This window comes from Trichomycterus rosablanca, chromosome 1, assembly GCF_030014385.1.
Source record: "Trichomycterus rosablanca isolate fTriRos1 chromosome 1, fTriRos1.hap1, whole genome shotgun sequence".
Taxonomy (NCBI): domain Eukaryota; kingdom Metazoa; phylum Chordata; class Actinopteri; order Siluriformes; family Trichomycteridae; genus Trichomycterus; species Trichomycterus rosablanca.
Genome location: NC_085988.1, coordinates 51,364,171 through 51,385,216, shown reverse-complemented (window position 1 = coordinate 51,385,216; position 21,046 = coordinate 51,364,171). Strand labels below are relative to the sequence as shown.

Below are 21,046 nucleotides of genomic sequence, written 5' to 3'. Positions count from 1 at the left end.
CTTGTGAACTGATGAACCTTGTGTAATGAGTAACTACCGTTTCTGTCATGAATGTAACCAAAGTGTAAAACATGATGTTACAATCCTAATAAACAAACAAACAAACTTTGTCATTATTGTGATGAAGTGTAGGTAAATGGGTAAATGGCAAGTTTCTTCCTAAATCTTTAATTACAATCAATATCCTCAACACAACATAGTGCACACAAAGTTAGAGGCCTGAATACTATTTGGGTCCATTGCGTATTTATTCATTTGCTTATAAGAATTTCTAAATAGTAATAGCAGTACTTGTGTACTTTTGATTAGTGATGTTTTCTATTAAATAAATGTTTCTTTTTCAAAGTTTGCTTTCCTCATAGTTCTTAATGATTTATTCTACAAAATTATGCTTTTAACTAGAACATTTTTCACAATCTTTTTGCTTGTATTTAGGAACCATGAATTCTAAAGCTGACTGTGTAGTTTAATAATAAATCATTCCATGTTTTGTTTGTTGCAGAACCATGAGAAGGAGACGGCATTGCACTGTGCGGCACAATATGGCCATTCGGAGGTCGTATGTGTGCTACTGCAGGAGCTGACCGACCCCAGCATGAGGAACCGCCGAGGCGAGACACCTTTGGACCTAGCTGCACTCTACGGCCGGCTACAGGTGGTGCGCATGCTGCTGAGCGCTCACCCCAACCTCATGAGCCTCAACACATGCCAGCACACGCCATTGCACCTCGCTGCCCGCAACGGACACCACACTACCGTTCAGGCACTTTTGGAAGCTGGCATGGATGTCAACACAGAGGTTTGTGTCAGATCTCTGAATATGCAGTAAATTCACACATGCTTAAGGTTTTTTTGTTCATTTTAATGGGTTGATCAGTTGTGTAAATGGTTGCCAGATACTTTTTTTTTTTTTACATTTTTGCTAGCACATCCAATCTACAGTATTATCAGCCGTTGGATTTGGCTCCTGTCTGATCTTTTTAAAGAAACGTCAATAAGCTAGCAGGTCGGTCAGTAATGCGTCCTACACTGTGGGTGTACTGTATCTCTCATGTCTGTTTCAGCTCATGCGAATCTAGAAACACATTTTTCCTCAGACTAAGAAAGAGACAGTTTTGTAAAAAACACTGTCATGTCTCAATAAATTTGGATCAGACATTGGGGAAAAGTCATCCATCACAGTGGGCAAGGCTACAAAAAGCATCAAACTAACAGTCAGATTTCTGGAGATCTTTAAAGTATGTGAAGCAAAACACCCCAAATTCATGACAAAACATTAACAGACCAATTTTCCACACATACCTCTGAATCATGGTATGTAGATCAATTTACACAGATGACCCACTTTTTATTTATTCTACCCAGAAACTTAGTCTCCCCTCTCTCTTCTATGGCATCTACCAGTTTGGGAGGATAATGACTAATATGTATTTTCTATAAGACAATTAAAAACAGCAACTGCTTTTTTAACCTGCAGTTAATGCAAGTAATAAAGCAGCTGAACACTGAACTATCCTATTTTGTATATGAAGTTAACCTGTAAAAAAGTATTTTCTTCCACACAGTCAGTTATTAATTTTTGAACATCATGGCTATGACCTTGTGATTATCTGGTGGCTAATACTAAAGTACTCTAATAAAAGGGCACATTTCAAAACCTTTACCATAGCTCAATGCACAAAAACAACCCACTTTCAATCTTTTACATACTTAATGTGGCACAAACATCAGCTAATAAAAATGTTGTACAATAGAGTAGATACAGTAGAACCAGTCATGAACCATCTGTATTCTGAAGCTGCAAGGTGAATGGCTGTGCTACTAGAGTAAGAGTAATGGTACTGTATTTCTGTGTTCCTTAATGGGACGGGTTGCGCCTCTCCACTAAGGCGGCTTACCTGCGAGCATGGGGAGGATGAAGCCAATATGCAGGAGACTTAACCAAGGTAGAACATTAGTGTGGCTAAAGAAACACAAACATTAAACTACAATATAAAGGGTGGGCAAAATAACAGAAATAAATTAAATAAATCAATATGCACACCATCTGTCCATCTGTTTCTCTGCATGCTTTGTTAGCCCCCTTTCATGCTGTTCTTCAATGGTCAGGACTCTCCCAGGACCACTACAGAGTACTGTAGGTATTATTTGGATGGTGGATCATTCTCAGCACTGCATTGACACTGACATGGTGCTGGTGTGTTAGTGTGTGTTGTGCTGGTATAAGTGGATAAGACACAGCAATGCTGATGGAGTTTTTAAACACCTCACTGTCACTGCTGGATTGAGAATAGTCCACCAACCAAAAATATCCAGCCAACAGCGCCCCGAAGGCATCATCCTGTGACCACTGATGAAGGTCTAGAAGATGACCAACTCAAACAGTAGCAATAGATGAGCGATCGTCTCTGACTTTACATCTTTACATCAAGGTGGACCAACTGGGTAGGAGTGTCTAATAGAGTGGACAGTGAGTGGACACGGTATTTAAAAACTCCAGCAGCGCTGCAGTGTCTGATCTGCTCATACCAGCACAACACACACTAACACACCACCACCATGTCATTGTCACTGCAGTGCTGAGAATGATCCACCACCTAAATAATACCTGCTCTGTGGGGGTCCTGACCATTAAAGAACAGGGTAAAAGCGGGATAATAAAAGTATGTAGAGAAACAGATGGACTACAGTCAGTAATTGTAGAACTACAAAGTGCTTCTATATGGTAGGTGGAGCTGATAAAATGGACAGTGAGTGTAGAAACAAGGAGGTGGTTTTAATCTTATGGCTGATCAGTGTATAATTATATGCCAGGCTAAAGCTTTCATGGCTTGGTGAGGTATATAAGCTTTGTCACATTGTCTGTGAGATAACTGAAACAGGGTAGGAGGATGTACACCATTGTAGGGAATAAAGACAGCAAGAAGCTGAAGAGAGAGTTGAACTGTAGCTCTGGGAGGATGAATAATTGATCTAGCTCTAAGGAAAAAGCAGAAGTATGCCAGGAACTCTAGCCAACTCACATGTAAGTGGGGTTGTGTAAACAATGTTTAATATACAATACTACTGATGGGTTTCTGGCAGTGGCGATTTCTCTAAGACTGCAAGAGAAGCTCAGCTTCCCCTAAAATGTCAAAAAATAAATGGTCAAATATGTACAGTGTATCACCCCTCACATTTCTGCAAATATTTCATTATATCTTTTCATGGGACAACACTATAGACATGAAACTTGGATATAACTTAGAGTAGTCAGTGTACAGCTTGTATAGCAGTGTAGATTTACTGTCTTCTGAAAATAACTCAACTCATAGCCATTAATGTCTAAATAGCTGGCAACATAAGTGAGTACACCCCACAGTGAACATGTCCAAATTGTGCCCAAATGTGTCGTTGTCCCTCCCTGGTGTCATGTGTCAAGGTCCCAGGTGTAAATGGGGAGCAGGGCTGTTAAATTTGGTGTTTTGGGTACAATTCTGTCATACTGGCCACTGGATATTCAACATGGCACCTCATGGCAAAGAACTCTCTGAGGATGTGAGAAATAGAATTGTTGCTCTCCACAAAGATGGCCTGGGCTATAAGAAGATTGCTAACACCCTGAAACTGAGCTACAGCATGGTGGCCAAGGTCATACAGCGGTTTTCCAGGACAGGTTCCACTCGGAACAGGCTTCGCCAGGGTCGACCAAAGAAGTTGAGTCCACGTGTTCGGCGTCATATCCAGAGGTTGGCTTTAAAAAATAGACACATGAGTGCTGCCAGCATTGCTGCAGAGTTTGAAGACGTGGAAGGTCAGCCTGTCAGTGCTCAGACCATACGCCGCACACTGCATCAACTCGGTCTGCATGGTCGTCATCCCAGAAGGAAGCTGACGCACAAGAAAGCCCGCAAACAGTTTGCTGAAGACAAGCAGTCCAAGAACATGGATTACTGGAATGCCCTGTGGTCTGACGAGACCAAGATAAACTTGTTTGGCTCAGATGGTGTCCAGCATGTGTGGCGGCGCCCTGGTGAGAAGTACCAAGACAACTGTATCTTGCCTACAGTCAAGCATGGTGGTGGTAGCATCATGGTCTTGGGCTGCTTGAGTGTTGCTGGCACTGGGGAGCTGCAGTTCATTGAGGGAAACATGAATTCCAACATGTACTGTGACATTCTGAAACAGAGCATGATCCCCTCCCTTCGAAAACTGTTTTCCAACAGGATAACGACCCCAAACACAACCTCCAAGATGACAACTGCCTTGCTGAGGAAGCTGAAGGTAAAGGTGATGGACTAAACCCAATTGAGCACCTGTGGCGCATCCTCAAGTGGAAGGTGGAGGAGTTCAAGGTGTCTAACATCCACCAGCTCCGTGATGTCATCATGGAGGAGTGGAAGAGGATTCCAGTAGCAACCTGTGCAGCTCTGGTGAATTCCATGCCCAGGAGGGTTAAGGCAGTGCTGGATAATAATGGTGGTCACACAAAATATTGACACTTTGGGCACAATTTGGACATGTTCACTGTGGGGTGTACTCACTTATGTTGCCAGCCATTTAGACATTAATGGCTGTGTGTTGAGTTATTTTCAGAAGACAGTAAATCTACACTGCTATACAAGTTGTACACTGACTACTCTAAGTTATATCCAAGTTTTATTTCTATAGTGTTGTCCCACGAAAAGATATAATAAAATATTTGCAGAAATGTGAGGGGTGTACTCACTTTTGTGATACACTGTACAGTTGTGTTAACATTTCATTGACTACAAATGCGTTAGAACACATTCATCTCGAAGACGAGTTTGTTCAGAATCAGCTACTTATCACAAATCGACTGACTCCAACTTCTCATACATTCCCGTAGCTCAATGCATTTGCCCGCAGAAGCTGAGCGTCTCTTCACTTCAATGGGGCTGCATGGGAGTTTTTTTTTTTATTGCTTCAAAACTCGTCGGTCATTGGATAAATGCCACGATTTTGTCCCGCCCCCGGACGCTGAGCGTCTCTGGGGGTGAATGGAGCTGTGGGCGGGTCTGGACGCTGAGCTTCTGCAAGATGATTGGAGGATCAGTCGAAAGGCTGAATCCCGTTTTGATTGACAGCTATCACTTAGAGCTTCAGTCCCATCGCGGATTTTGCGAGTAAAGTCGAAAGACAAACTGCATCCCATTTCAGGCCATTTTCTTGAAAAGGAACAGAGGGCACAATTTATATATAAATAAATTGACAAATTTTATGATGTAAGCCGACAATGAGCTTCCCCTGTTTGAAAGACCAGCAGCCGCCACTGGTTTCTGGACACAATGAGATTGATGCCCTAAAGCCCAGGTCACACCAGAAACTTGCCATTCGCAACACTTGCCAAGTTGGCATAGTCAGACCGAGACTGGAGTATTTTATCCTGAAATCATCCACCGTTGTTAGTTATTTAGCTATTTCTTAACTTATAAGTTCTTATTTATTTAATAGGATTTTAATGTCATATTTTACACACTTTGGATACATTAATGACAGGACAGGTAGTTACTGGTTACACAAGATTCATCAGTTCACAAGTCTTTAATGTCAAATACGGTCGTAGACAATTTTGTATCTTTAATTCACCTCACTTGCATGTCTTTGGACTGTGGGAGGAAACCGGAGCTCCTGGAAGAAACCCACACAGACACGGGGAGAACATGCAAACTTCGTACAGAAAGGACCCGGACCGCCCCACCTGTGGATCAAACCCAGGACCTTCTTGCTGTGAGGCGACAGTGCTACCCATTGAGCCACCGTGCTCATTCTAGTTTGCATGAAAAATTACTATTGTAAATTAATACAATCCAAGCAATTCAGTGTTGAAGGCCTTAATCCAATGCTCAACAGTGGCAATCTGGCAAGGGGGTGGGGTGAACCAGTGATGTTTGGATTACTAGTACTGTACCCTAACTGCTGAACTGAAAGTGCCCAATCAAATTAATTTCTACACAAAAGTTTTATATATCAAGAGTCACTGTTACGAAGGTAATCTTACTTGGCTAATCCCATGAACAATAAAAAATGCAACCATAAGAGACATTTTAATCTATCAAAGTAAGTTTTGTCTCTTATTTTCTTTTTAATAAAATAAGATCCTGCAAATCCTAACCAGCACCCGTCCCTACTGTTAAAAAGAATGCTTGCAACCAACACTACATTTCACAGTTGGGCCATTTTGCAGCTGTGCCATTTGTGTCCCATAACCACAGATGAATAAGAGGACAAACTGTTAGTGTTAGCTGTTGTCTTATTCAGGCTTTGTGCATCTTAACTGAATACTGTTATTACTCACCACAGTGTGAAGCCCTGCAATTCTCAGGCATCCTATCTATGCTGTATTCTCTCTAAATAAATAAATACATATCCTACTTATATCCTAATTATTTTGTATTTCTTGTATTTTAGTGTATATTTTGTTTGGGTCACATTATGTCTATTGGGCAGTTATGCAGTCTGCCTATTTTTATATCTCATTCTTAATATGCATGAGTGTGTGTGTGTGTGTGTGTGTGTGTGTGTTCTGAGGTGCAGTGAGCGTGCTCGGTAGGGGTTCTTTGCTTATGAATGAGAGCAGCTGTACGAACACAGAGGACTTTGATCCCAGAAACTACGCTCCTCCTCCTCTTTTTCTCTTTTTTGCTTTTTCTCTGCTCTGTTTCCTCTGACTAAAATGTCATGGGGTGTAGAACGGGATAGGGATGTCATGCTGCATGGATTTCTGTTTAAAAGAGAATGAGTTATGTTGGATGCATTTTCAATGATTGTTCTCTCCTGACTCCCCTCGATTTTTCACTACTACCCTTCTCCTTTACACTCTGCTTCTTAAAGCACACACATTCTTAGACATTGCAGGCCATGTCTACACACTTCATTACTCTCGACAGGTCCTGACCACCTCCACTGAGGTGTAGGATTAGGAAGAAACAACCTAATTGGTTCATGCCCAGCATTTGTAAAAAAGGAAGGCAGCTGCTGGTATTTGATTTGTGGGTAGAAAATGACCCCTTTTCTTAAATTGGAGATCTGGGTCCATAGCTACTGCTGTGCTCTTGCAGATGATATTAATAGTAACAGCCTTCTCAAGAGTGCAACAGGGCTATTGTGTAGTCAAAAAGCTGTCTCAGTTGGCATTAGAAAATGGTTCACATATTTTGCTACCTGGTCCACAGCCATTTTTTGCTCTAGATGTTAGTCATGTTTACTGATTCCTCATGAATCTTGGATCTTACTGATATTCCTGGCTATAGGTCAGACCTGACGACCTGCCTAGCTTCTCCCCTGGCCTTTTTACTGGTGCTCTTTTGTTCTGGTTCTGGTTCCTAACTTATATGAAGGGTAAGATAGTGCCTCAGTCAAGCAGCTTTTTTCTGGCCTGGAGTTTTTTTGCCACACCAGCTGTTCCAGTGAAGTGCACTACGTAGGGTATTCAACCATTTTAAGTGAGATTCCAATCCAAAGGAGGGAGTGGGGAGAGACGCTTCATCACTATGCCGGAAGCTGACTGGAACATTTACCCATTGCGTGCGTTGCGGGTTAAGATGGCCGGAGCATTATTAGAGAGCAGAAAATGACACTATCAGAATGATGTAGGATCATATATATATATATATATATATATATACAGTGTATCACAAAAGTGAGTACACCCCTCACATTTCTGCAAATATTTTATTATATCTTTTCATGGGACAACACTATAGACATGAAACTTGGATATAAGTTAGAGTAGTCAGTGTACAACTTGTATAGCAGTGTAGATTTACTGTCTTCTGAAAATAACTCAACACACAGCCATTAATGTCTAAATGGCTGGCAACATAAGTGAGTACACCCCACAGTGAACATGTCCAAATTGTGCCCAAAGTGTCAATATTTTGTGTGACCACCATTATTATCCAGCACTGCCTTAACCCTCCTGGGCATGGAATTCACCAGAGCTGCACAGGTTGCTACTGGAATCCTCTTCCACTCCTCCATGATGACATCACGGAGCTGGTGGATGTTAGACACCTTGAACTCCTCCACCTTCCACTTGAGGATGCGCCACAGGTGCTCAATTGGGTTTAGTCCATCACCTTTACATTCAGCTTCCTCAGCAAGGCAGTTGTCATCTTGGAGGTTGTGTTTGGGGTCGTTATCCTGTTGGAAAACTGCCATGAGGCCCAGTTTTCGAAGGGAGGGGATCATGCTCTGTTTCAGAATGTCACAGTACATGTTGGAATTCATGTTTCCCTCAATGAACTGCAGCTCCCCAGTGCCAGCAACACTCATGCAGCCCAAAACCATGATGCTACCACCACCATGCTTGACTGTAGGCAAGATACAGTTGTCTTGGTACTTCTCACCAGGACGCCGCCACACATGCTGGACACCATCTGAGCCAAACAAGTTTATCTTGGTCTCGTCAGACCACAGGGCATTCCAGTAATCCATGTTCTTGGACTGCTTGTCTTCAGCAAACTGTTTGCGGGCTTTCTTGTGCGTCAGCTTCCTTCTGGGATGACGACCATGCAGACCGAGTTGATGCAGTGTGCGGCGTATGGTCTGAGCACTGACAGGCTGACCTCCCACGTCTTCAACCTCTGCAGCAATGCTGGCAGCACTCATGTGTCTATTTTTTAAAGCCAACCTCTGGATATGACGCCGAACACGTGGACTCAACTTCTTTGGTCGACCCTGGCGAAGCCTGTTCCGAGTGGAACCTGTCCTGGAAAACCGCTGTATGACCTTGGCCACCATGCTGTAGCTCAGTTTCAGGGTGTTAGCAATCTTCTTATAGCCCAGGCCATCTTTGTGGAGAGCAACAATTCTATTTCTCACATCCTCAGAGAGTTATTTGCCATGAGGTGCCATGTTGAATATCCAGTGGCAAGTATGACAGAATTGTACCCAAAACACCAAATTTAACAGCCCTGCTCCCCATTTACACCTGGGACCTTGACACATGACACCAGGGAAGGACAACGACACATTTGGGCACAATTTGGACATGTTCACTGTGGGGTGTACTCACTTATGTTGCCAGCTATTTAGACATTAATGGCTGTGTGTTGAGTTATTTTCAGAAGACAGTAAATCTACACTGCTATACAAGTTGTACACTGACTACTCTAAGTTATATCCAAGTTTCACGTCTATAGTGTTGTCCCATGAAAAGATATAATAAAATATTTGCAGAAATGTGAGGGGTGTACTCACTTTTGTGATACACTGTATATAATTGTCACACGTAACTAAAGTTAACACATGCTGACTTTTGTTGTATACAAGTCATTTTTTGCGAGTCACGAGTCAAGTCCGAGTCATTTGAAACGAGTCTGAAGTTGCTGTGTGTGCGACTTACGTGCGACTCGAGTCCCCATCTCTGCTGTGGGGTGAGCTAAAGAAGAGAGTGCACATGATGGAACCTAGGACCCTGGACAACCTGGAGAGATTCTGTAAAAAGGAATGGTTCTTCTCTGCACTCTCCAACCATATAAGATGTTATAGGAGAAGGCTGAGTGCTGTTTTATTGGCAGAGAGAAGCTGCGTAAAGTATTATATGCAGGGACTCAGTATGGAATTAGGTTAATTCGACATAAGGGGACTTTCTTATAACACTTTCTTTACTAATCTTCACCAGGGGTGCCAGTATTGTTAAGGGGAGTTTACAGAAGACAACAGCTGTAGTAAATATTAATATTGCATTAAAGAAGAATTAGGAGGCCATGCCACAAAGTTAGTGACAAAAACTTTGTTTCAAAAACCTGAAAGAACTTCTAAAGGTTTATAATTCATTTTTGACAAAATCATTCAGCAAAAGAGTTGCAGAATACCAGGATTGTTATGACAGTTTTGACTTCACCTAGCTGTTTAATACATACGATTCAACTAGTACATGGAATCTTCTAAAAATCATTTATTAAAAATGAGGTTAAACACTCACTGTACATACTGTAAACAGTAATATGAAAGACACACATGTACAGACTACTATAGAGAAGAGCCCCTCAGTTCCAGAAATTTCCATAGGAATGAATTGATATCCTTTTTCTGGTGACACTGCTAGCTAATCGCCATGGGAAACAGGATGGGAAGTGGTGTTCGGTATGGGAGGGTTTCACTTCCTGTCTTGCTGCGGGTGTTCTTCTCGCTTATTCAAAGCCTGAGGAATACAGTTGTTTGAGCTTTATTACCGGATACAGTGTTATAGCAGTTTACACCGTTACATTAGGATTCATTTTGTTTGTGGATTTCTTTACAAGATAAGACATTGAGATGCTACTTTCATGTCTAATATTTTTCACACCGAGTAATGGCACACTCTTTGAGATGTAAGTACAGAAAAATATATATTGCTTCAGAACCTATTTATGTGCAGTGGTTAATTTGGGTGAATAGTTATTTATGGCTTCAAGTTCACTAAAAAGGAAAGTAAATTGTACTAAATTGTAACTGTGGTGGTACCCTTCAAAGTAGTAAATAGTTTTAAAAATAGAATGCAAAATAGTAGCTTGGTAAATAGAATAGGTATATAGGTACAAACCTCATTTAAGCTTTAACTGACTAAACTACAAAGAAATGTTTAAATGTTTAGTTGTATTACACCACTGTGTTAGATCACAGGTTGTATTAATTAAACGTTTGGAAACTAAAGATAGTAATTGTTGCACTTTTGCAAGTAAAATTTTTGACCATTCTTGCTTGATACAAGACTTCAACAGCTCAACTGTCTGTGGTTGCTGTTGTCTGATTCATTTTCAATAGGAGTTAGATGTGAACTGTAGGCAGGTAAGTCAAGACAACATGCACTCTGTGTCTACAATGCCACACTTACACTGCATCCAGAATAAGGTCTTGTATTGTTATACTGAAATGGACTTCCTGGGAATAAATGTCTTGATGGCAGCATATATCTCTTTAAAATCAGAATATACACTGATCAGCCATAACATTAAAACCACCTCCTTGTTTCTACACTCACTGTTCATTTTATCAGCTACAACCACTACAGAGTAGGCATTATTTAGGTGGTGGATCATTCTCAGCACTGCAGTGACAGTGACAGGTGGTGGTGTGTTAGTGTGTGTTGTGCTAATATGAGTGGATAAGACACAGCAGCGCTGCTGGAGTTTTTAAACACCTCACTGTCACTGCTGTATTGAGAATAGTCCACAAACCAAAAATATATCCAGCCAACAGCGCCCCAAGGGCAGTGTCCTGTGACCACTGATGAAGGTCTAGAAGATGACTAACTCAAACAACAGCACTAGATGACTTATCGTCTCTGATTTTACATCTACAAGGTGGACCAACTAGGTAGGAGTGTCTAATAGAGTGGACAGTGAGTGGACACGGTATTTAAAAACTCCAGCAGCGCTGCTGTGTCTGATCCACTCATACCAGCACAACACACACCAGCACCATGTCATTGTCACTGCAGTGCTGAGAATGATCCACCACCTAAATAATACCTACTCTGTAGTGGTCCTGTGAGAGTCCTGGCCATTGAAGAACAGCATGAAAGGGGGCTAACAAAGCATGCAGAGAAACAGATGGACTACAGTCGGTAATTGTAGAGCTACAAAGTGCTTCTATATGGTAAGTGGAGCTGATAAAATGGACAGTGAGTGTGGAAACAAGAAGGTGGTTTTAATGTTATGGCTGATCAGTGTATGCCTCTACACTTTTGTTGGCCTGTTTCAGGTATCTCAGTTTTGAAGGGTGGATTCTCCCAACTGCTAATCCATTTCTGTGTGTTTTGTAAAATGCTTTTTTGGGTCATTGTATTGTTAGAAGACTCGTGACCTCTGACAGAAACTCAGCTTTCTGACACTGAGCCATACATTGAGCTTCAAAATTCTTTGGTAGTCTTCAGATTTCATGATGCCATGCACACAGTCAAGGCATCCAGCGATAGAAGCAGCAAGGCAACCTCCACCATGAACCTCTACCATGGTTTGGCTGTAGGGACTGTAATATTCCGTTAAAGCTGTAAATTGGACAATGATGTGATTTAACAAAAAGCCTGGTCTTATTTATCCACTGGGCTTTGTCAGCAGTGGAGTCAACCTGGGTCTCCTACCATAGCTATTTAATTCATATAATGATGAATAGTATGAGCTGACACTATTGTAACCTGTACAATAGTGGTCAGCTTGAATTGAATTTGTTGATTGATTGATTAATTCGTTGGCATTTTCTATACATTTTCTCATCTGCCCACATTCAGGGATATCAGCTACAGTGCCACTTTCATCAGTGCCAATGTAAAGTTTTTACTAATATTGCACAAAGTGGACGTAGAAGCAATAACCTTTTTGGAAATAAACCTTTTGTACAATTTTGGTTTTTATATCTTTAGACACTTCTTTGCCTGTCTTTCATTTCTCAATGTCTTACATACAGATACAGATTAAGCCACTTTCCTCCATTTAAGCTTGTTGCAAGTGTGATTTCTATATTGCCAGCACTTGTTGCTTAAACAGTTGAGTTTAAGTATCAATTAAAGAACCATCAAAGGATTGAAATATATACACCGACGAGGCATAACATTATGAGCACTGAGAGGTGAAGTGAATAATATGATTATCTCTTCATCATAGCACCTGTTAGTGAGTGGGATATATTAGGCAGCAAGTGAACATTTTATTCTTAAAGTTGGTGTGTTAGAAGCAGGAAAAATAGGCAAGTGTAAGGATTTGAGTGAGTTTGACAAGGAATATCAGACTTTACTTTTTTTTCTTAGCTTTTTTGTGTAGTTCCAGTTTAAATAAACATGTGAATATTAAAGCCTTTGAAACCCACATAGTATGCTTCTAAAACAGCTATGACCAGCTAAGACTTGAACTTTACAATACATCTATTGGTGTTCTGTGGTATCTTATAACATGACATTACTCAGACCAGTTGGCTATCTTTCACAGCTCCGATGTCCAGTTCTGACGCCTGCGTGACCATTTTAGGTACTTTTGAAGATGGTGCAGAGGGTGCAGCCCATTACTTATCTATTGGTGTCCAGTGATATTGGGTACCATGACATTATATAGACCAACTGGCCTTCTGTAATGACTCGGATGTCCAGTTCTGATGCCCATGTGACCATTTTAGGTGCTTTTGAAGGTGGTGCAGAAGGTGCAGTCCATTGCTTGTCTATTGGTGTCCTGTGGTATCGGGTACTATGACACTATTCAGACCAATTGGCCTTCTTTCATGGCTCCGATGTCCAGTTCTGATGCCTGCGTGACCATTTTAGGTGCCTTTAAAGGTGGTGCAGAATGTGCAGCCCCATACTCAGAAGGGTTTGATGTGCTGTGTTATGAAATATTCACCTCATTATTACCTCATGTCCCCTGGCATGAATGAGTCTTGGCCAACAAACATTCTGTCATGGTTCATGGCTTGTCCCTCCTTGAACCACTGTTGGTGGGTATTCTGTGGCTACCTGTAAGCACGCCTTGCTTGTTTGGAGATAATTCAACCGACGTACTACCAGTAACTACCATCAGCCCAACACTTCTTATATGTCTGACAATCACATGCATAGTTGTTACAAATTAGGCATTGCCTTGAACATATTGGGGTTGTTGGCACATCAGTGTATGTAAATATTAGTTTTCCAAGCCACGTTTCAGCCACCATAGTCCAGAGGGTTCACAGAGGTGAAATAACACATATTAATGCATGGCAAAATTGCAAATCATGAACACAATATTTTTATTTCAACTCCATGAATATGTGTGCCAATGTCCGAAATAACCGGATTAGCTTGAATATAGTGCTAGCTCTTTGTGTTGCTGGTAAATCCATTTAGCAGGAGCAATGTAATGGGTAGGATGAGATTCTATGGTTAAAAGGCAGTAAAGCACAGAAGTGTTTGATTTAATAAAGACCACTGGGATGTACTCTCAGCAGAACTAAATATTGTGTGCAATCCCTCAGCTGTTTATTAAAATGGTCCTGCTTGCTAGCACAGGGAGCTGTCACACACACACACATGCTGTTGCTCTGGTTTGTTTTCCTTGATATTTCTCTCTATGGTACTATATGCCTCTTTTCTCTCTACTCTGGTATCACTGTTCTGTACTCTGTATTTCTTTGATAGAACTAGGGATGTCAATAGTTAATCATAAAAGTCACTGTTCAGTTAATGCCTTATGAATTAATTTTCAACAGCTGATGCTCTATTTGAACTGAAAACAGATCTCCACACACACAAGAGCACTTAGTTTGGAGAAAGTGCAATTTCAGGACACTGACCAGGATAAAGTGGTTGACTTCCATTTAAAACTTACATTCCTAATGTTGAACTGGATCTGCTCACAGTGTTTGTCTTATTGTCTTACTATTCTACATTGCCAGGTTCACTATTTCCATCTTTAATTCCATTCTTGTAATCTTGTTGTTATTGTTTACATGTAAAACTAATGATGGTCAGTTATTAGTTAAAAAATAAACTGGCCAAAATTGCACTCCGAGCTATAACCTTGTAAATCTGTAACAGTCAACTTTGCCTTACGAATGAAGTGGCAGGTGTAGCCCCACACCTACAGGAACTGAAAATGAACTGCATCTGCAGGATGCTTAACCAAGGTAGAAAAATACTGTGACTAAAACCACAAACAAACCAAAGAGAGTAAATAGGAAAAAGGCTAAAACAATGGAAACAAATGAAATATAAGACAAAACAAGGTAGGGTGTAGAAACAAAAACTGGTTGCACAATATGGCAAGCTGCTTAGTGCACCTACAACAACACAGTTGGTGGAAAAAGGAGAAAAAAAAAAAACCCAGAACAAGCTAGGGACAGCTAGCGCAGCCTGAGCTCATTGTGGATCCACTTGTGGGGCCCGCTCCAGAAAAGAGCTGCCAAACAAACATTTGCTTGCTCATTTAGCGTTCCCAGATAGAGATAAGTGTGCTGGCATCATACACCAGCAGAAAACTGTACCTGACTGAGCCCAGCATCACAGTTTCAAGAGAGAGCAGGTTGCCAGCAGAGGAGCTAGCAAGTCTGTAAACAGAAAACTGATCTCTTAGTTCTGTGACTATCAGTTAAGAGGAAGCAACATATCACATCTGCGATTCCATGCCCCCTATGCCGGCCATATTTGGCAAAGCATAAGGACATGATTTTCCTCAGCAGGTGGGCTCGTTATAAAATCATGACGTTAATTGCATGGCAGTAAACACCTGTTATGTGGATTATCATCAGTATTTACTCTGTATACTTTCCTCAGAACACATAATAAATAAAATGGGAAGAAATATATTTGAAACAAATGCTCAAACTGCATTTAACATAGGAAATTATTGCAATAATGATGCAAGAAATATCAGAAAGAGGAAACATTTTAATTGCATAGGTCACCATCTCTTGCAAAATAAACTTACACTTTGAAATAATTAATCACTATTATAATCATGTATACACAGTGAGTTTTATTAAGTTGATTGCTAATTAACAGCATGTATTAGCTATAAACTAGATTTGACAAGTAGCACTTTGATTTCAAGTAGCACTAACATTTCAAACAAAGCCAAAGGGTGCCTTTAATATCAATGTCGCTGTTAAGTATTGAATAAACTGGGTGATCCAAAATAGTGCGGACAGCGACCTTGTAGAAATCATAATGTCCAGTAATTTTTTTGTATAAATGTACACACATCAAGCATGGAAACACAAAAGACATCTTGAACATGCATACAGTGGTTGTTTTAAGAGCTACACTTACTATAAAGACCATATACACTTTGTGGATATACTAAAGCAATAAGCCACGAGAGACCGTGCGTTACTGCGATTTTATCACGGGGAAGTCTAAAACGTCTTTCCCTGTGATAAAATCCTAGCAGTAACGCACGGCCTCGAGTGGCTTATTGCTTTTATAAAACGGCGGTCAACATAAAATATAATAAAATACAACAATGTTCAATAAATAAATGTTTTTATTTACAAAAACACTTACAAAAAGCATTCTTCCGCGAAATCACGTAGTCCGTTAACAGTGTTGCTAGGCAACATGAGGGCGAACGTAACATTCACTTTTTTTTTTTTCAGTGGCGTATTAATATGGAATGATGTGAGGTGGTCATAGGTGTGCGTTTATCGCGGATTTTACAACGGCTTCGAACGCGGCTCAGCCAATCAGATTTTAGGACCGGAACTATCCGTTTTATAAAATTACATTATCTGTTGCTCTGCACACTAATTACTAAATGTGGCACAGAGGAGAGAAGATGTACAGAGGTTCAGCTAGGCTGCAGTCAGTAAGTGTATTCCCACACAGTGCATCAATGCTACCTTATTGACTTTAATTGTTTAACTGTTATACAGTATGATCACCTGTGATACAGACATTCTGGTTTATAAAACAAACTAATCTCTAATTTATTATATATAATACTTGGTCACCTGACTCTAAGCTTGTTAAAAACATTTTATTTTTATTTTATTTTATTTTATTTTGTTTTTATGTTTCATGTGTATCTGGTTTTCCCGGAATCACCTGACACAATGCAGTAGCACACTCGGAATATGATTTATTTTATTAACCTTTATTTTAACTCGGAAATACATTGAGGGTGACCCTCATTTTCAATGCAGCCGAGAATTTACAATACACAAAAAATGAAGAAATAAAAATAAAAACCAAGTCAAAATTTAGTAATCTTAAGTCAAACAACAAAGGTAAATAAGCAGCTAATTAACATATAAAGAAAAAGCCAAAAACTAAAAAGTAAAGTAATTAAGATCTAGTAAAACAGTTACAGGCTGTCTGAAGGTGGTTAGAAATTAAAAGTTTAAAATGATTTAGTGATACCAGCGAGCTGAGTTTTAGTGTTTCCTGTAGTGAATTCCAGCTCGCCGCTGCACTGTAACTGCAGTGATGATGCCAATCTATTGCAGGGTCTTGGCTATCCTCCCCTCAGACATAGACAATTGTATGTAGATGCCAGAGGCAGTGGGCTAGTGCAGTTTAATGCTGCTTTGATGTTGGATGTTACAGTTTATTTCAGAAATGTTCATTGGGGTTGACATTATGGCTCTATGCAGAAATTTGTTCCTCCACAACAAGCTTGTCAAACCAGGACTTTAGAGACTGTGCTTTGTGCATAAGTGGACAGTCATGCTGGAAATGGAAAATCTTCTTCAACTGCTGACACAAAGTTAATACAATACAATACAATATAATACAATACAAAGGTATGCATGTAACCCTGGCCATATAGTGTATTAAGATTGATATTACCCAATATTATTTGGGACTAATAAATAAAAAACAAAACAAAATGCTGTGATCATATGCTTTGTGTTTGTGTGTATTTGTACTTAATCAGTTATTGACTGTCATCTCTCACCTTTCCTGTATATCTGTGCTAGACTGAAAAGGGCAGTGCGCTCCACGAAGCTGCTCTCTATGGGAAGATGGATGTAGTTCGACTCCTGCTTGACTCAGGTAGACATTTTTAACTGTTTAAACCTTTGATGTCCTTTTTTTTGTTCAGCAGCGCTGGTTTTAGTTCCATTTGTGGGCTATGTGTTCTTGTGTGTGCTTGTGTGACCTTGCCTTTTTCCTCTTAGAGCTGTCAATAGTATAGGAAGTGTAAGACTGAGAAACTGGAAAATGGGCTATGTTGTATTGTAGTGAAAAAAGTATTTTAATTCATTTTTCTAATGCATCTAAACTAATAGTATTCAATCTAAGAGGGGAGAATAGGGGAAACTTGCAAAGAAATTGCCCCCCTAAACTTAACAACTGGAAATTCATCTTTGATTACTGTGAAGGACCATGCTTCTTTACAGAATTGCTGTAATTCAGCCACCTTTGAGGGCACTCTGGAAGCATGAACTGCTCATTTAAGGTACCACCATAGCATCTCAATGTGGTTTAAGTCAGTTTGTTATATTTGCAAATATGCTCCAAAGTTCATGTAGGCTTCTTATAACAGCTACTTGCTTTGTAAATTAATATGTTTAAGAAGAAAGCTCCACACAGTGTGGCATATTTCAAACCCTACATTAGGTAATTCATAAAATAATCCCTATCAGTAGAAAAATTATTACTTTGTACACTAATTAATTAATGTGGCACAGAGGAGAGAAGGTGTACAGAGGTTCAGCTAGGCTGCAGTAACATATTTCAAACCCTATATTAGGTAATTCATAACATAATTCCCATCAGTAGAAAAACATTTCAGTTAAGCTTTTACAGTTTTGTGCAGGTAGGCTAAAGAGTTATTAGGGTGAGTTAACCCAGTTTAATGTTGCAGCTTTTCCTGAAATAGGGTTTGTGGAACTAAGACAATTTGTTTGTAAAAAAATTGGGACATGGTTATTTATGGCATTCAGTGGCCAAATATAACAAAGTGACTTACCGGTGTACCTTTTACAATAAAATGCAAGCAATTAAAGTTTAAGCGCCTTGCTCTGAGGCACGTTTCCCATTCTCACTTGATATAACACTTTAGCTTTCAACAGAACAGGTTCTCTGTTTTCTTGTATTGCAACTAATAATTCACCACATTTCCAGTGGGAGACAAATCCTGACTGCATGTGCTTACTTTGAAGGCACACTATTGTAAAACATGCAAAACATGGCTTGGTACTATTTGTTAAAACAAGCTGGGGCATCTCTGAAAAAGACAATGTACAACCCCAAATCAGAAAAAGTTGGGACATCATGGAAAATGCAAATAATAAAAAACACAGAGTTTCTTACATTTACTTTGACTTTTATTTGATTGCAGACAGGATGAACCTGAGATATTTCATGTTTTGTCTGCTCAACTTAATATCATATATTAATAAACATCCATTCCTGCATTTCAGGCCTGCAACACATTCCAAAGAAAGTTGAGACAGTAAAGCATTTACCACTTTGTAATGTTGCCATTTCTTTTCACCACACTTAAAAGATATTTTGGCACCGAGGATATCAAGTGATTTAGTGTTTCAGTTTTTATTTTGTCTCATTCTTCCTGCAAACACGTCTTAAGATGTACAACAGTACGGGGTCGTCGTTGTCGTTTTTTGTTCAAAATTCTCCACACATCCTCTATTGGGGACAGGTCATGACTGCAAGCAGGCCAGTCCAGTACCCATACCCTCTTCTTCCACAGCTATGTCTTTGTAATGTGTGCAGCATGTGGTTTTACATTGTCTTGTTGAAAAATGCATGGACGTCCCTGGAAAAGATGACGTCTTGAAGGCATCCTATGTTGCTCTAAGATCTCAATGTACTTTTCTGCATTAATGCTGCCATCATAGAAGTGTAAATGACCTTTGCCAAGGGCACTGACACAGCCCCATACCATGACAGACCCAGGCTTTTGGACTTGTTGCTGATAACAGTCTGGAACTGGAATGCTGATCCATCTGACCAAAATACACATTTCCGCTGTGTAATGGTCCATCCTAGATGCCTCCGAGCCCAGAGAAGTTGACACCGCTTCTGGACATGGTTAACATAAGGCTTCTTTTTTGTACAGTAAAGTGGCGTTTGTGCATGTAACTATGTATTGTAGTGCTTGACAAATGTTTGCCAAAGTAATCCCTCACCCATGTGGTTATATCAGCAATTGTTAAGTGGCCGTCTGAGGGATGTAGTGCCGTCTGAGGGATCAAAGATCACAGGCATTCAGCTTAAGCTTGCGCCCTTGGCCTTTATGCACTAAAATTCTTCCCTATTCCTTGAATGGTTTAATGATATTATGCACTGTCAAGGGAGAAATATGTAAATCCCTTCCAATACTTCTTTGAGGTACATTGTTTTTAAACATTTCAATCATTTTCACATGCATTTGTTGACAAACTAGAGATCCTCTGACCATCTTTGCTCATCCAAGACTTTCTTGGATCACCTGTTGACATCACCTGTTTGGAATCACATCATTATTTAGTTTTTTCATCTCATTACTAGCCTTAAATTGTCCCAACTTTTGGAATGTCTTGCAGGCCTAAAAATGCAGGAATGGATGTTTATTAACAAATGAAATGAAGTTGAGCAGACAAAACATGAAATATCTTTGGTTCAAACTGACTGCAGTCAAATAAAAGTCAAAGTAAATGTAAGGAACACTGCATTTTTATTTTATTTGCATTTTCCATACTGTCCCAAGTTTTTCTAATTTGGGTTTGTATAAATGCTAGCACTTATTCCTCCCTGATAAAGGCAAGCACATTCTGATAAAAAATGCATTGTATTGGTGCTTTTGCAGATGTTCAAACTGTCCTTGCCATTTACACTAAGCAACACTTATAACATGAAAATGTGGATGTATTTCTCTTTGGTCCAGAGAACACAACATTCATTGTTACCAACCACAGTTAAAAAGTGGACTTGTCAGATCACGGTGCATCATGTGCTTAAGAAAACGGTTGACATTTCTGAATGTTTTTGATATATGGCTTCCATGTTTTACTTTATTCTTTATTTGCATTAGTAGATACATCTACAAATAAATATTTGTATTACAGATATAAATTAACAGCAGAGCGACAAGTTGTACACTGTACATTTTAGACTTATTGCACTATTTAACTATTTCACATTAAAATCACAAACCAAAGCTGTTTTTTATAGATAGATAGATAGATAATAGATAGATAATACTTTATTGTCAGATCAAAGATCTGAAATTTGTCTTGCATAAAAACACAGTAGCTCCGTTACAACACAATACATTAACATTACAACACATAAAACACAGACATTATACAAAATTATAACACCTTTGATAATTATGGATTAAGCTCTTTGTTGAACATATTCACTGTTTAAAACATGATTAGTATCGGAGATAATATTTTTAGCCAGCCGCACTGTGTTGTTATGATAAGCTGTCTCATACAGGCCCTCTAGAGGCTGACCCACAGTCTTTGAACAGATTTTGATCAGACTTTACAGATGTGGACAAACAGCTGTACCACACAGAATTACAGTACTGCAGAACACTCAAAATAACAGCAGTATAGAACAGTAAAAGTATCTGCCGAGTAGCTCCAAAGGACCGAAGGCGACGGAGAAAATACATTCTCTGTTTAGTTTTTTTACAGATGT

At 39.8% G+C, this 21,046-nt stretch overlaps 1 protein-coding gene across 2 annotated transcripts in view; it reads left to right on the top strand.

Moving 5' to 3' along the window:
- The first annotated feature begins 508 nt into the window (after nucleotides 1–508).
- The window catches only part of anks1b (ankyrin repeat and sterile alpha motif domain containing 1B), a 215,732-nt gene continuing 195,194 nt past the window's right edge, over nucleotides 509–21,046 (top strand). For both annotated transcript variants that reach the window (XM_062994177.1, XM_062994186.1), the window contains exons 1-2: nucleotides 509–799; nucleotides 17,368–17,443. In XM_062994177.1, the coding sequence (XP_062850247.1) occupies nucleotides 596–799; nucleotides 17,368–17,443 (280 nt within the window). In that variant the 5' untranslated portion in view covers nucleotides 509–595. The remainder of the gene's footprint in view (nucleotides 800–17,367; nucleotides 17,444–21,046) is intronic.